At 40.7% G+C, this 17782-nt stretch overlaps 1 protein-coding gene across 1 annotated transcript in view; it reads left to right on the top strand.

Annotated features, from left to right (window-relative positions):
- The first annotated feature begins 1152 nt into the window (after positions 1-1152).
- LOC119730380 (ubiquitin-protein ligase E3B-like) overlaps positions 1153-17782 on the top strand; it is a 31389-nt gene continuing 14759 nt past the window's right edge. The window contains exons 1-13 of the mRNA XM_038203245.1: positions 1153-1348; positions 6767-6932; positions 7653-7717; positions 8604-8660; positions 9337-9441; positions 10226-10325; positions 11371-11539; positions 12308-12413; positions 14704-14824; positions 15074-15108; positions 15748-15777; positions 16714-16826; positions 17414-17571. Coding sequence (XP_038059173.1) covers positions 1235-1348; positions 6767-6932; positions 7653-7717; positions 8604-8660; positions 9337-9441; positions 10226-10325; positions 11371-11539; positions 12308-12413; positions 14704-14824; positions 15074-15108; positions 15748-15777; positions 16714-16826; positions 17414-17571 — 1339 coding nt within the window. The 5' untranslated portion in view covers positions 1153-1234. The remainder of the gene's footprint in view (positions 1349-6766; positions 6933-7652; positions 7718-8603; positions 8661-9336; positions 9442-10225; positions 10326-11370; positions 11540-12307; positions 12414-14703; positions 14825-15073; positions 15109-15747; positions 15778-16713; positions 16827-17413; positions 17572-17782) is intronic.

The following is a 17782-nucleotide window of genomic DNA, read 5'->3' as shown; positions in this document are numbered from 1 at the left end:
TTTTGGAAATGATTTCGGATTAAATTTTATGAACCGAAATTGTTCACAGAGGTTAAATAGCAAGCATTAATAAGGTAAAAGTACCAGTATTTTACTGCATGAATTAGAGATTTGTCAACAAAGAGGTTTGGCAATAGGCTAATCAACACTACACAAGGAAAGTTGGGTAAGCTTCGAAGCGGCCACGTTAGAGAACACGACTAAAGACTATATCTTTTCGCTACGATGATCAAATCATGATCTTTGAAATAAAGACCGAAGTTCGATCGCAAACCTTTTCGCTGGCGGGTAAAACGGAGCGTTAAAATAGCACATTGCCGTAAAAAAAAAAGTGGTCCTCCAATCATTCTTCACAAAACCCCAAGCGCCGGGGTTTTGTGCACAAACTTTATCACACGGCCTATCATGCTCATTGACATCGGCAAAACCGCAAGCCTCCGCCTACATCATAAAGAATAAAACCGGACCAACTTTTACGAGAATGTGTTCCTAATGTACAAAACGTTTGATTATTGTTTCAGGTAAAAATTTGGGTGTTTTTTCTTTTACAGGGTTCAATAATCAGCTATGTAATTAATATGTTTTCCGTTGAAGATATTTGCAGATGTTTTCTTCATACCCATGTCAGAATATCAAAGACAAACGTTTTGTGACTTTATAATTATGCCTTCATGAAGATCATGAACTTATTTCAGAGCTCTTAGAGATGGTTAAAAGTTATACCCCTTAATATATGATATAATAGAAAGTTCAGCCATCGCAACTGGGGAATGGAAGAGATACATGGCAATGAACCTCTGGCCCGGACTTGGGGCTTCCAATTCTGAGCATTCTGGATGAAATTGGGCTAGAAAGTAGCGCTATTTTGCCATGTAGAGGGATCGTTTTTCGAATTGGCTATTTTCCGCTTTGTGAAAAATAGGGGTCGTCTTCTTTGGGTGAGAATTTCTCGAAAAGTCAATCATTGTCAACCCACCAACATTTTGAAAGAAAAGGAAAGATGACATGTTGATCATCATTTTTCTGTGCAGCTTAAAAACCTGTGAGAGTTGTGAATAATAAAAGAATTTTGAAGTACATGTATGGGTATTTAGCACTAGTGTCTACTGACCATAATATTTGAAGAGCGCCCTCTTGAGATATTAGAGCTCATAACAAATCCTATGTAAATGGTGCGGATGTTGACAACAGTGTTCCTTTAAGTTTTAATGATCAAAACTGATTTTGGAAAAAAATGTTCAGCAAAACAGAAGCTTCTAAAAAGGCAGAACTGCTTGAGAAGGCCAAGGCTTCCAGGAATGAAAGGGCGCAGAATAAGCAAAGAGGAGATGCCGTCGTGAAAATCCAGGTGAGCACTGCACTGCCACTGTACTGCACCACTGACTCAGTGACTGGCCACTCATTCATGTCATTGGCATTGCCTCCATGATATGTGTAGGACTGGGTTATTTACGGGATTCCAGTTACGGGCCCCTCTTTGTAAGATTCGATAACATTAGAGTCAAGGGTGGTTTATTTTAGCAAACGCAAAATAACGTCGAAGGACGATATTTTCACCGCGAAATCGTAAACACTTTTACAGGATCAAACTAAAAACAGCGCGTTAAAAATAAGGCAGTGGATATTTTGCCGGAGACGGCAAACCTTCAGTAAACGTTAGTTTGCCGGATCAACTTCAACATTTTCCGGTGACAAATTTTAGTCTGGCTCCATGCCAATATTATCGTTGTATTTTTTTATGTACAAGATGGGAATCAGACCATTTTATAATTTCGGACTTTATTTCCCTTTAAAAAAAAATCCTCCAGAGCCACAAATCTGAAAAAGAAAAAGTAATACTCTGCAATAAAATGTTTGAGACATATTAAAATAATAATTTTAAGAAGAACATTCTTATTTATTTGGAGATGGGAAAAAAAAACCTTAAAATTGTGGCGGGGATAAGGATTCGAACTCGGGACATCCCACTCACCAGAGTCAATAATAATAATAATAATAAACCATTCTTATAAAGCGCATTTTACACGGGGTCCCAATGCGCTGAACAATTAACAGAGGAAAACACTAACATTATATTTCATTTGCAGTGAACAGATGGGTTTTAAGATTAGCTTTGAAAACGTCCAGGGTTGGGGCTTCCTTGATGTGATTGGGTAGTTTGTTCCAGAGGGTTGGGGCTGCAGATGAAAACGCTCGCTGACCGTATGACCTTGTCGATGTTGAGGAGCAGGCGAGCAGGGATTGTGAGCTTGATCGAAGATTTCTACGGGGTTCATATTTATGGATTAATTGCTGGAGGTAAGTAGGGGCGAGACGATGGAGACATTGGTATGTTAGGAGAAGGGTTTTGTAGATTATCCTCCTCTTGACTGGGAGCCAGTGCAGATTACGGAGAATAGGTGATATGGGTTGATGGGGCTTCGAGAGGGTGACTAGTCTTGCAGCTGAATTTTGGATGCGTTGGAGTTTGGCGATTTGTGAGTCTGGTAGCCCTTGAAGTAAACTGTTGCAAAAATCTAGGCGACAAGTAATAAATGCATGAGCAAGCTTTTCTGTGGTGTGCGGGTCGAGGAATTTGCGGATCTGTCCGATTTTAATGAAGGGCAAATGATGCAGACCGACAGATGCTATTGATGTGCGTGTCCATTTGTAGATTAGGTTGCATTGTAACACCTAGGTTTCGTACCTTAGAAACGGGCTGGAGGGAAGCGTTGCCGATATGAACAGGGGGGAGTTGAGTGTGGCTTCTATGGCAGGATGTTATATGAAGGACCTCCGTTTTGTCTGCATTTAATTTCAGTTTATTTGATGTGGACCATGATTTGATGTCGTTAAGGCAGAGTTCTAACTGGGGAATGGCTGTAAGTCGATCCCGCTCTTTCAAAGTGATGTAAACTTGAGTGTCGTCAGCATAGATCATTTTTCCGACACCGTGGGCCTCGATTATGTCCTCAAGGGGGGATGTGTACATTATGAAACACAAGGGTCCCAGCACAGATCCTTGAGGGACAACGACTTCAGGGACATAAGCGTCAGATAGGTCATCATTTATTGAAATGTGCTGAGTACGGTGTTTGAAGTAAGATTCGAACCAATTGATAGCATGGCCGGATATGCCATACCTGTGACAAAGACGATGAAGCATGATCTCGTGGTTGATGGTGTCAAAGGCTGCGGAGTAGTCCAGTAGGACAAGAACCGCCTCTTGGCCCTTGTCAGCAGCTAGTAACAAGTCGTTGTTCACTCGGAGAAGAGCCGTCTCCACACTATGACGACGCTTGTATGCAGACTGCATGTTGCTGTGAAGACTGTTCTCGAGAAGATAATCTTGGACCTGAGACGAAGCTGCGCGTTCAGTTATCTTAGCGAGAAATTTCAAATTGGCAATAGGTCTGTAGTTTTTTAGTGGTTCCGGATCCATGTTGGGTTTCTTGAGCAGGGGGGTGACGTGGGCAGATTTGAAAGCATCAGGAAAATGGCCGTTCTCAAGGGAGAGATTGATGATTGTTGTGATGATGGGAGTGAGTTCATTTAGACACTTCTTCAGTAACGATGTGGGAATTGGATCAAGTCTGCATGTTGTTGAAGGTGACCCGGTGATCAACTTTCTGACAGAACTATCAGAAAGGATGTCAAATCCAGTGAAAGATGTCTCGCACGAGTCGGCCACTGGTACTGTTGTCTCAACTGTTGAAGCGTTATCAAGTTCGGCTATGATGGTCTGGGTCTTATTGGAAAAGAATTGTGAGAAACGATCCACTAGTGACTCTGGTTCATTCTCTGGCGGAAGGGTTCTTGAAGATTTCGGGGTGCATAATTTGTCGACTTTGCGAAACAGTTGTTGAGAATCGCAGTCGGCAAGTTGTGTCCTGTGATATTCGGTTTTGGCTTGAGTTATCATACGATTGTACCGGTAGATCTGTTCATTCAGAAGTTGTTTGTGAACTGCCAGTTTAGAGGATTTCCACTTGCGTTCACGTTTACGTAGTTCTTGTTTTGCTTTGTGGATGTGTTCATTGTACCACGGGGCGTGTGGGCGACATGGTATGTTACGAGAGATGAGGGGGGCGTGTTGATTTAGGAGATCTTTCAAAGTACTCTCGTACGAGCCGAAGGGGGGTCTGGGATCGAGCGTTAATTGATAAATCAATATGTTCAAATGAATCAAATGTTCTACCTTCGTTCATATGGGCATTGAAGCTGCTTCGAAGATACACACAGACGCCACCACCATTTCTGTTTTTCCGAGGTATGTGCCGAATTTGGTAGTCAGGAAGTGTTGCCATAAGATCTGCAATAGCACGATGATCCCGATGATCACCAGTCAGCCATGTTTCAGTTATGGCGATAATATCGATGTGGTTGGATATAATTAAATCACATAAGATAGGGATCTTGGGTTTCATCGATCGAGCATTCCACAGACCGAATGTAGTGGGAACAAGTTGTTTTGTGGGTGGTAAGCTTGGTGAAATGTTGGTGAGGTTGGTGGGATTTGCACCTTTTTGTCCCGCTTGAAAATCAGGGTGAATCTCGTAGGGTATGTCTTGGTGGCTCAGTACGGGGATGGGTTTCTGTTGTTTAGCCCATGATCTGCGGCCCCTTTTGGTTGGTCTTGGCACACCAATTCCAAGCTCTTTCAGTCTGGTGTGAACGTGAAGGGGCACTGTGGTTTTACCTGTAGGTTTGAACGACAGCAACTCATCATGGCTGTAGGAGTTTGTTGTAGTGGCAACCATGACTACTGCTGACAATAGGATAAGCACAATGGCCAACAATGCCGATCCAGCCATGCGTCAATCAATTTCTGAAGCACAATGACGAGCCAAAACACACTGCTGAATGCTATAGGCGTACGTAGTCCTTGTACAGTAGGCCTACTTGTACTCGGAGTAATGAGCAGAATCTGTTCAAAATTCCAGGTTTTTGGCGATCAGGTAACTTGGATTTCCGATCCAGGAGCTAGGAGGATCCTTACGTCTGTGTGATCCGACTGTGTGGTTTTTGAAGTTGATGTCGGTGATCAAAAGGCAAAAACCGAGACAATTTTGCCAGGATATGAGCATGTAGGTGCAACCGGAAGCGCTACCAGTATATCACTGCTTAACCACTGCACCGATTGTGCTACACAACTTTGATGGGAATTTAATACATCTTATAATTCAGCCCTATCTTAAAGAGTACAGCGCCCTCTGTTGATATGGATTACCGCCGGCAAACCTTTAGTAAACGTTAGTTTGCCGGCGTTATCACCGGCAATATATATCCACTATCTAAAAATAATAAAACGGCTCACCGTGTAAACTGAATGGTGCCCCCATTCGCCAATTAGTACACTTGTATCAGTGCTTTTTGTTCTCCTTTCGGGGGAGGGGCAGGGTCTTAAGAAATCATCCTGCAGGCATATAGTCTTTAATCAACTAGAACGTTGCTGGGAAAATATCAAACTTTTTCAGGGGATGTTTTAGTCAAACATTAATTATGAATAAAAAAATTGAGCTCATTATAAAAACCACTTCCCACCAACAGCGATAATAGGGAGTCCACCTCCGTTCGCATACTCACAGCATGTCTATTTTCACAGGCATCGTACACGGAATAAACCACACTACCCGTCAGATTTTTTTATATTAATTTAAAAAGGAAGAGTTATACCACACATAAGACAGGACAATTCTGGAAGGTTAGTGGGCAATCTCTATTCCTAACGAGAAACGTGATAAGTACTGCGATAATACGGCATTCCATCCCTACATTTGTATAATTTGTGCTATTTAAGTGTTTGTGTGTTAAATAGAAAAAAGTTGACTCCAATTCGTTTGAGAATTTAAAAGAAAGCAATTGTGGTATTGGCTGTGTTTGTATGTGGGTTCAGAGATATTTGCACAAAAATGTGAAAAGTGTGTGACATCATGATGACATCATCAAAAATGCAATTTTTTTAAAACACATAAAGGAAGGTCCTGTTGTCATGAATCTTAGTGAGAAGCTAGATATCAATATGCAAAATCCAAGGTGATGTCAAGATGACGTTATCAGCAAATTTTTTTATATTTTATATCTGTTAGGTACTAGCTCAGTATTACTCTTTATGAACTTTGAACAAAAAATTATAATTTACATGACTGCACATTGGCAAAAAAAGCTTAAAGGGAAAATACAACATTTGCAAACATCAAAATATAAAACTACCAATTCATTTTTAAATACCTTGCTGGAATGTTAGTGAATGACAGTGTAAAGCATCCTGTAAAATCATAGCACCTGGTATACTGTCATTTTCAAGAAAAGTGGTATTTTTGTATCAATTTCCAACGCTGATCGGCCGATCAGCGTTGGAAACAACTGGCTTTTTTCAAATACTGGCCCCAATTGACCATCGCACTCGTCTGCAATCGATTACAAACCTATGAACGGGTACGAGCCAGCTAGACTGGTTCCCTGACCTTACAATTCCCCAATGTATGTAAACTGCTCTGTTTCTTCTTATATGGAGTCAGGGAACCAGACTACAGGAAAATGATCGTTTTTCTTGGTTTTTATAGCATTTTCGAACCCAAAACCTCAAAAAAGTCAGTGTAACTATATTTGCTATATATTTCCAACCCCCCCAATTCCATCCATTTCTGAAAATTACAGCAAAAGCAAATGATGTATATTCCCTTTAAAGTCACGAAAAAAATCATAAGCGGAAAAGCCCTATGTTCTGTTTTCAAACAGACATAGACCTCTAGTTTTATTTCTCTTTTTTTAAATTTTAAACTAGGCGCTTGTGCGAGGGTTCCTTTGTAGGCGGAGGTACAGGCGACAGATGCTGGGGAGTCTGGATTCCATTCTTGGTGCATACTGTGCATCTACTTCATCAGCCTCATCAACAACATCACCACAACCAGTGCAGTCTCAAGCCAACAACAAACAGCAGTTCAAACCAGGTACAACAAATTAAGTTTTTTTCTAGCCTGGGACTAGCCCCATAAATGTGGCCAATTTACTGGGCTACCTCCGTAAATAAAGGCCACACTTGGAACATGTACCCGAACATGTAGAACTTTCTCAAGTTTTTATTTTCACATTTAGACTCTGTTTGTAGTTTATTTAAGCTTTAGAAGCAACACTCACCCTCTTTAAAACGATAGAAAAGTAGTCCCCCTTTTTCAAATGTCTATATTTTGTGTAATTTCCAGGTTCGTTTGCACACGTTAGCGTATCTAAATTCCAAAACGAAATTACACGGAAAAAAGACGTCTGAAAAAGGGGGACTACTTTGCTTTAAAGAGGGTGAGTGTGCCTCTAAAGCGTAAAAACAAGTCTAAATTTGAAAATAAAACTTGACAAAGTTCTACATTTTCAGGTACATGTTCCAAGTGTGGACTTTACTTACAGAGGTAGTCCATTAAATTAGCCACATTTATGGGGCTAGCCTGGGACCTGTCTGAGAAAATTTGGACACCTATCCTAAATGCAGATGTATTATAAAAGCATGGAATGTCGGTTATTGAGGTGCCCTGGTTATCAGTTCAAGGTAAATTTAAACACCTAATTTTGCCTGCCAACATTGACATTTGAATTCAGTTTTGCATGGCCAGTGATTTTGCTTTCTCCATAAAATGCAGTGAAGGCATAAACATGTTTTGTTGAATTGCTCTTTACAGCCCAAGATGTTTTCCACGCTGTCTGCAAATTTCTCACGGTGTATGCGGACGACATGGATAGGAAGGTAGGCAGTTTAAAGTAGGTAGGCTGTACTATAAAGTGGACAAAGTTTATGTACGCGTGCACAATGGCACAGTCATCTGAAAGGGAATATACATTTGCTTTAAAGCCAGAGTCCATCATTTGCAGCTATCCAAAAAGTAACTGGCATAATTATTGTTGAAAAACATACTTGGTTGAAAGATAGTAAGGGGAATGAACTCCCTGTGAAATTATTCTTTCTGGCAAACTGTCATTTTGAAGAAATCAACAAAACAAGGCCTTTCCAACGGTGGAAAGCACCGTAGGAAATTCAAATTAGTAGTTCGTTTTGTTATTCGGCGAAGCGCGCGCAAGCATTGGCACGACGCACACGCGCCCTCGGTTGCTACAATTCGTCGGATCAGTACGTGACATCGCGTAGCTGCAATCGGCTCAGTGAGAACGTGTCTCGGATGCTGGACTCGGGCCCAATTCAAAACATAATTCAGCAACTTTTGATTTGAAATTGAGATCCTAGAATGTTGTTTTTCTCAAAATATACAGCTAAAGCTGAGCTGAAACTTCATCAGGTTAGTTGTTTAGTACCCTTCTTTAGATCTTGAGCACTTTTGTTGCTTCAAACGAACAAAATGCACAAATTACAAATGATGGACTATACCTTTAAGTCTGATCTTCCTGAACAATGCTGGGCAAAAATTTGGGCATTCTTGTGGCGAGGGTTCTTGTTAATCGATGTTCAACAGTGATATGGGGCGCCAATTGTTAACGCGTATTTGGTGTAGTGGAACCCTATATAAGCACCGCACTATTATTATTATATTCTAGTGTTATGTTCAAAAAGAATAGTTAAACTGTTAAACTGATTACATTATGAAACTAATAACACTTTACTTTTAATTTTTGCTCAGAGGTTGGAAAATCTGTGTCGCTACATTCTAGCCTGCATGGATAAGGGTGATCCTAAGGTAAGACCATGCATTGCACAATTCTGCAATACGTCTTGGTAGATATTTTGCACAGGATCTAGGAGTGTTAGGCCGAATATCCGTATGTCCGTTAAGTGTAGTGAGCACTGCGTGATGCTTAAAAATCATTCGTTCGAAAAACAGTATGTATACATCCATGTATCCGTATTGCGCTATCCGTGCTGCGTTATCCATTGAAATGGTATACGCTTCAGGTAGCGATTGACATGGTTGACGCATCCAATACGCATGACATTTGTTGCCTGCAAATTGAAGAAATGAAGTGGTGGGCCAAAAAGATAAATATTTAAAGTTGGCCTAAAAAGGAAGCAGTTTGTATGTGAATGTTATTGAAACAGGCTAGGGCCTGTCTTGATTTTAAATTTTAAATTTCCATTAATAAAACAGTGAATATTCATACCCTGTGTATCTTATTGAGAAGTCAAATCTTGACAATGTTTATTTCGTAAAAAGTCATTATGTACTTTGCCAAAACTAATACAAATTTGATGGAGACTTGATTTTTCTACTCGCAAAACTGCCACGTGCTATCTATTTGAGATTTTACGTCTTATAAAGTGTGCACAGAAATACTTAAGCATGGATAACAAATCAATTGACGATTAGTTTCTTATACAGATTGCTGTGACTGATTGTCATGGTTGATTATTTCCAGGTCTGGTATGTGTCGCTAGCGCTGTCCAAGGACCACGTGCTGCCGTGGATCAAACAACTGAAGTCCATTCTTGATCTGTGCTGCACGCGGCTGAAAGAACTGAAGGTATGCACAAAATCAGAATTGTCATGTAGTCAATCCCAATTTGAATCACAAGTCAGGTCGTTATCCCCTATAAGCGATGATTAAGACTTGTTAGAGTTCATTTGAATGGCTTGTCACAGGCCTTGAGACTGGATGATGCGTGAGTAACTTGTGATCGACTCGACTGTATTGCAGCTCTGATACAAAAACGTTATGACTTAAGCGTGCATACCATGGATGCGACCATTGGCAAAGCTACACGTGCTTACTTTGCCAATACATTTTCTCAGCCGTATTTTCCGCTTGGTAGATTATTGACGTTAGGCTTGGATTGATAAACATGTAGTGTAATTCGCCGAATGCGGCATGAATGCGGCATACTCATGCGTATGCCGCACGTGTTCTTAAAGACGAGGCGCGGCTGCATTTTGGTAGCCCTATTGGTAGAAGGAGCCCAGAGTGCATACGTATTACCTGAGCGTGATCTGCGTGAGCCTGGTGCCATCGCAGAAAACGGCTGCCGCCAGATTAGTCTATACCGGGTACTAGACCATTATCATGTTGCAGCCATCTTGATTTTTTTCCCATCCAAATCAACGTAACCAAAGCGAGGCTGGAAGGAAAAATAGTCTGGTTCCTTTTTGCGCAAGCAACATTATCATTCAGTACTGTTATTAGATACAGGGAACATGACTGAAATGGTGGCAGCATGAAAAAGGTATCTTCTTTTCTATTCTCCTGACTCTGAATCATCTGTTGATGCCAAGGATTAAAAGTGCCCCATTTTGGTCTTTAATTGTTGCAGCCTGAATCTCCGGTGGATGCCAAGGTCATTACTCTCTACCTCCACATGTTGGTCACATTCACTGATACCACGACGTGGAAGATACTCAAGGTACAAGGAGGTATGTACACATAAAACCCGTCTCCTGCATTTTTCTGTATGGGCTCCGTGCAAAAGAACCCCTTCAACGGCCAGAAAAGGAGAAAAAAAATGGGGTAGACTTGGACTGGTTCCCCGATCCATCCACTGCATATTTCGAATGATCCAAAGTTATTGGGGGCGGGGATTAGTCTGGGAGACCATCACAAGTTAACTTTGAATGTATTCGTGCACTGACGCAATGATTTAGCTTTGTGCACATTCAGAATAAAGAAGTCGTGTGTTCTTCGCGGATGAACCAGTCCCGGTACGCACATGCGGTGTCCCGTCCAAGTGGCTCTCAAAAGTGGTAAAAATGTGCCCTCTTTTGTTGGCGCACGGAGCCCATAGCCATGATCATGTTGGACTTTTTTTTAGTAAAGCTCACCTAGACGATGAGTACTTTTGCTCATTTTAAGTCCAATGCAAACAGCCCAGAAAGGTGTCCTCTTTGTTACTTTTCCCAAGTCCAGTGGTTACTCTTACCGCCCAACGTATGCCCAGGAAAAGTGACCTTGTCACCTTCCTGATACGAAAAGTAAAACAGGAAAACTGTCCGAGATTGTGCCAAGGTCACACTACACAGGCACACTGCGCATGGCTGTGCGTGATTTCTTAGGCTGGCATTTTAATCGTTTTCTTCACACACAGCGTTCGATTTTCTGTTCAACTTTGTTTCTGAAAGTCCTCGTAGATATTATGGACATGATTGCACCTTCTAATATATTCTGTAACAAAGTATTTATTTGTGATATTAGTGAGCAACGTTCCATAATGCCATACGGTATGACGATCGAGGATATTACGACATATTTATGCCCAGATCGGTTCGTTTAGCCACGGTCTCTGTAAAATTTTCCTGAGTACAATATTCAAGTGCAGACACTGTTGAGATTTTACCCCTTCGGTTTTTGTCATCATCTTGGTCAAATCTTGTAAAAATGTACTCCAATGTGAACACGGCTTTAGCCTCGGAGTGTTCACCCATATTTTTCCATAATTTTTAACCAAACATTTTCTTTCCACAGCGGAGGCTTTGAGACCAAGCCTGAACCAGCTGTGCTCCAATGTCATGGGTCACCTCAACACCAGGGGTCTGTTCCCCATGTTGCAGCAGTTATTGGTGCAGGGCCTGGCCAGGAGGAAGCCGTCGCTGTCACACACGATGCTGTCAGCACTCTTTACTATTGCACTGCGGTACGTCCATGCTGCACTATGAGGCCACATCCAAATTATTTCAAAAAAATGGAAAGTGAGGCTTGGAACGCATAAATAGTCTGGCACCATCCCATTCAACAGTTTACAAGGCCTACTTACACATACATTGTACGTGATTCTGTCGCAACGACTATGTCGCACGGCAATATCGCACACTGGCATGTGTGAACAAACAAATACGTGATATGTTGTGCGATTTTTGAAATTAGCGCTATAAATCGCACTACTTTGTCGCTTAAATGTAAACCCGCCAATTGATCTTTGCCTATTATATAACAACTTGCAAAATTGTCATGCGACAAAATTGGTAAGGGTAAATACAGTTCAGGGAACATGATCAAAAATGACTTCCTTGTGAGTAAGGTCTATTGCCATGCAGTAAGTCCACGCTTGTGCTTTATCATCACTAAACAAGATGAATCAGGTAGAGTGGGAAAATTGCAAGCACTATAAGTGTGCTTCTCAGCAACCCCCACACACCTGAAGCGTCAAAGAAGGAAACACGAAACAATCCAGAGACAACAATGAAAATAACTTGGGCAAGTGAGTGGCATTATATTTCTCTGGAATGTAGTCGTATTTGCCTCCTGTCTATCTTAGGATCATAGTGTCAGTCAATTCATTTTGTGTATCTGCAAACTTGTCCCAAGATATTCTATCTGCCATGCAGAGCCTTGAATCACATGTGCATTTTACACCTTGCGATATACTGCTGTGATATGTTAACAAGTTTTTCTTTTCTTGCAGGCCTTTAATTGCGAGTAAGTTTTCCGACAATTTGGCCAGCCTGTTCCACCTGTATGTGTTGTCTGTACCAGCTCTGGTGCTGCACCTAACGTCCATTGCACCCGAGGTAAGAAACGTTATATTACAAACCAAATGAGTTTTCTTACAAGTACGGGACCATTTGTTTCGACTCTGGAGAATTATCCACAAAAAGCATTTGTGGAAAATATGACCAAACACTATGATCTACTTTGTGGAATGTATTAGAGGCCCCAGCTTGTGTTTTATATCCATCTGAATGGACTACCAAGATGTTTCTAACAGTTGGGCCAACATGTACCGTAATTTTCGGAATTTAAGCCGCGGCTTATACGTTGATTTTGCCCATGAAAATGTTTACTGCGGCTTATACACAGGGCGGCTTATACGCCGAGCCTTGAAGATGTCGTATTTCGAACACATTTCGAGCAACAAGCGCGTGTGTTTGGAACATTTTCAACACTGCGCATAATGCGTGCTTGATTGCGTAAAATACGCAGTTGCAGCTCTCCTACAGAGATGGCCGTCATTGAGCGAGCCCTATTGCACCTTCTAATATATTCTGTAACAAGGTATTTATTTCTGATATTAGCGAACAACGTTCCTTAATGCCATACGGTATGACGATCGAGGATATTACGACTGATCGCGTGGACACATGTTGATGCCTAGATCGGTTCCTTTAGCCACAGTCTGTAAAATTTTCCCGAGTAAAAAATTCAAGTGCAGACACTGTTGAGATTTTACCCCTTCGGTTTTTGTCATTATCTTGGTCAAATCTTGTAAAAAAGTACTCCAATGTGAACACGGCTTAAGCCGAGCCTTGAAGAATAAAAATGAAATTCACATGTGTATTTAATGTACATGTACTGGTTTAAGAAGAGATATGTTGCTGAAATGAATTATCAATTAAGAAAGTCATTAACGAACCGAAACCACGTGCCACGTAAAGGTGCCGAGCGGTTAAAAGTACGGTGAAAGTTGTCTTCGATCGACGCTTGCAACAAGCCGTACGTGATTCTAGTGCTGCTGCATGCAGCATGCTTTCCCCAGCGGACCACACCATTTGAGGTAATATAGGGGTGTACTATCTTGGAAACAATAATTACCAACATTTCCGCTGTTTAAAAAAAGAAAAAAGCGACTAATACTTTTTATGGTGTCCGAAACATTTCTTTATTCGATAATCAGTTGTTCAACGTCACAATATAATTTTTGTACTTGAAATGTATTCAAGAAACAATGTAAACCTCAAAACAGGGACTACATCACCCCTTACAAAATTAATGGATTCGTCCATGAAAATGGCAGCATCGTTTTGACTATTTTCGAGGAAAGTTACGATCGAAACTTGAATACTGCTCGTTAGTAATCACAAAAATTTGATAAGTTTTGAGATAAAAACGGACCTGTATATTTTTAGGACAAAATAAATCAGCATCTGTTGCCACAAAGCAAGATTTGTACGTAGCGCTCCAGTAAGACAACACACGCAATGGGGGAAATCACGGTGGGTTGCATACTCTCTCACGTGCTGTAGAAAATTTGTTGTCATAGGCCGGCGCAGGCTGCCGCGCCGGGCGATGTATTAACTTTTACGGCCAGGGAACGGACGGGGCAGCCGGCAGCAATTCCCGGTGTTTATTTGTGAGAGTATCGATTGTAAATGATTTGATACAACTTTTGTGGCCCTTTTTATAGCTTCTGTAGTGTAAATGGAACTGGTTCAGAGCATTTTGGCTAGAATTTGGAGGCCTTAGAAAATTGAAACCGCTGCCGTCGGTGCGGCTTATACGCCGGTGCGGCTTATACTCTGACTTCAAATCTTAATTTGCAGATTTTTGCGTGCTGCGGCTTATATGCCGCGCGGCTTATTTTCCGAAAATTACGGTAGTTAGGTACATGTCATAAAAATGAGAGAAGATGCTTCAGCAACAAATCAAATCAAATTCAAGTTTAATATCCACACTAAAGAGTATAGAGATTCAGCTTCCACTGGCATTTCTGAACAATGACATTACATAAAACCACTAAGCTAATATATAGTTCAATATCACTATAACTCACTCGAGAATGGTGCCACCACTGAAAATGTCTTTTAAATTAATCAAAGTCTTTAACTTAATCGTCAGTTTGATGCTTACTCAAATAGACTAACTTGGCAACAGCCATTTTCAGCGATGACACCATTTTCGTATGAGTTGCACCCAGGTAGTACGCATGCACCCTGAATTAACCAAATTTAATACCAAGATGCGTGCGGGCCCTGTCTTTAACAATGCATGCGGCATAAGCGTGAGCAGGCACCACCGCAAAAATGGCTTCTAATTTTGTACAGCAAATTCCAGTATAAGCTTCCAGTTTTGCACTTTTTGCAGTGCATCGTCTCCATCAAGACCCATAACCTCTTCAAGCAGAGCCTGGACTTTCTTGCCAAGGAGCAGAACACAAAGATCATCTTCAATGTTCTGGAGGGAAACTATGCACTGTGCCTACTAGGTAAAGTTCATATCTTGACTTGCCAGCGCTAATTATTTGAGAGTGAAGATACCCCCTCCCCAGTTGCACAACACAACTATTGTAGAACAATGCCTTTTCCATGAGTTTGATTTGAAAACAAAAACAGAATACAACTGCTCTTTAATGTGAGCACAATGTCGAAGACGATCAAGCATATATATCTGACATAATTAAAAAATTGTTTTATTTACATTTGTTAATTTTGGAATTTTCTATTCCTCTTTGCAGCCAACTTAATATACATGGGCCAACTGGAACAGCAGGTAATCATGGATTTTTTTACTTTTTGTCTTTTTTTCCCAATTACTTTTGAAGTTGTCATGGGGGTCACGAAGGGGAGGGGGGTGCAAGGGGGCACTTGTTGTGTCCCCCCCCCCCCCCCCCCCGGAAAAGCAATAAAAAAAAAATATAAAAAAAAGGAGAGAAAAAAATTAAAACAGAAAGACGTGTGAAATCATATTGCTATTAATTTAATACACATTTAACAAAATGGGCGTCCACAGGGGTGTCAATGGGGGTAGGGTGGGCAAATTTCCCCCCGCCCACCCTCAAAAAGTGATAAATTGAGAATATGCTAGAGAAAGTACAAGGATTTTGGGGACAAAATGTGCTTTTGCCCCCTCCAGAAAAAATCCTGGCGATGCCCATGGAAATTGTCAAAAAGATTTGAATATGAAAGTCTGTTGAAATGCAAATGATATTTTCCTCTCAGATCTAATAAAGTATCGTTAGTTTTTCCAGCATGTAAATAATCAATTCTTTGAATTGCAATATAAAAATTGTATACAAATGTTTTAAGCATGACAATGATTGTAAATACAGTTTGTGTACACCTTTTCTTCTTGTTAATGAGTCAAAAACATTTTGAGTTGAAATTTTCATTGAATCCTTCCATTTCTCAGGTTCTCTCAAGCAATGTTCAAGTTTTTACGGTGAGTGTAGACACCTTATTGAACACATCCCTTATGAGTTTCGCATTTATGTATTATCCTATTCAATTTGTTTGCCATCTCTGTCTTAACTAGATATAACATAGCACACAGGGCCCTAATGGTTTCTGCTAACTGTAAGCAAAGAAGCACAGGTATTCGTGGCAAATAACCTGTACTTACAGTAAACAATTTTTGTGGATTAGCAAAGAACTTCTGGTTATTTGCGTATTAAGTGTTAATCACATAATTCTGTGCTTACAGGGTTAACCAGTTCGCGCCGGGATTATTTTGACATTGACAAGACCCAGGCGCGGAATTGTTTTTCACAAACCTTGATACCAGACGGGTTCAGGCCAACATGCAGGTAGAACACGCTGCAAGCGGGTTGCTAACAGATATTTCCGGCCTTGCTCATTGCATATCCCTCGTCCATTCCGTATACGGAAAAAAAAACCTTTGCGTGTATACATGTCATCCGACGTGAACTGGATAACCCAGAATCTCTGTACCAGGGATGTAGGCACAAAAACAGTGATCATAAACATGGAATTCAGCAGTTAGCAGAACCAAAATATAAGCGAAGGTTGCCTTGTCAAGTTGAAGCTAGAGACCATGTCCGAATCTCTTTTCTAGAGATAACATGTTCTTTGTCCATTACAAAAAGTTTGTGGGTAAATGCCGACAATAGACCATTATCGTGTTGCAGTCATCGTGATTTGTTCCCATTCAAATCAATGTAACCAAAGCGAGGCTGGAAGGGAAAATAGTCTGGTTCCTTTTCGCACAAAAAACATCATTTAGTACTGTTATTGGATACAGGGAACATGATTGAAATGGTGGCCACATGATAAAGATCTATAGACTTAGCCGTAGCCCCGGACGCCCATATTGGACTCAGCATAAGTTTCTTGAAACCTTTTGTTTTTTGTTGAACAGCGAGTGACTGTCTCCTTACTCACCCATTGCCAAGGCTACGTGGGCAAGAAGAAATCACACACAACTCAGTGGCACCCTGTACTTGGTTGGTTCTCCCAGCCCACCGACCACAGGTAGTACAACCGGTATCCCAATTGCGTGACCTCAGGTTAACATCCAACCCTAGTAAATGAGGAATATTTGGCGATTCCATATCGTAGATATGCTTCGTTCGTATACACTTTAGGTTTGTTTGTACCTTCCCAGACCACTATATTTTGGTCACTCTTTGAGATTACATGAAATCTATAGTACATGTAAATACTTGAATGTATACGTGGCAAGAATCGAGTTGCTAGACATCCTTTTTTAATTTGTTTTCTGCTTTTGTTTTTTTTATTTTAAGACAGAATTTTCTAAACTCTATTTAATTTCGACATTTTCCATTTTTTTTCTCAAAAGACCTAACAATAGTGGACCCCCGCAGTGTTGAGCACCTTGCAAAATTTCTTGTTTTCTATCTACAGATGTTACAAAAGAGAGAAATTAAATGTGACTTAACTTTCATCTTGTTGGAGAAGACAATGTAATAAGTATACAGATGGTTTACATAGATCAAATAAAATATTAAGTAAAAGTAAAACTTAGCCAATTAGTATCAAAGAAGTGTTTAACAAATTTGGGTTAATTTCTGGCCTTTTTTCTTATCTTGTAATTGTAGGTTACATGAAGCCATGGTCTTTGTGGTCAAGCAGTTAAACATGTTATGGGGCCAGCAGATATTGCAGGCAGTATTCCTTGACATTCTGAAGGCGGCCCCTGAACAGGAATCCTCAGGAAAGTCGCCAGCGCCTTCCTCAACAAAGACACATTCAAAAGGTTTGTTTCTTTTCTGCGATTTCATGGATTTTAAGAAATAATAAAAGAGAAGGCATTCAATTTCATTCTAGCAAATTCTGAGACCTTGACAAGTTTGAAGTAAGAAAACAATCTAAGACTTAAAGTTGATGAGAGGGTTGCTCGTGTAGGGCCACTGATTTCCGCTTCACCAGAAACAGAACATCTTGGACAAACCCTAACTTTGGACATT

Source organism: Patiria miniata, unplaced genomic scaffold (assembly GCF_015706575.1).
Source record: "Patiria miniata isolate m_02_andy unplaced genomic scaffold, ASM1570657v1 HiC_scaffold_22, whole genome shotgun sequence".
Lineage (NCBI taxonomy): Eukaryota > Metazoa > Echinodermata > Asteroidea > Valvatida > Asterinidae > Patiria > Patiria miniata.
The sequence above is the reverse complement of the archived record's forward strand: the minus strand, read 5'-3'. Positions and strand labels throughout refer to the sequence as shown.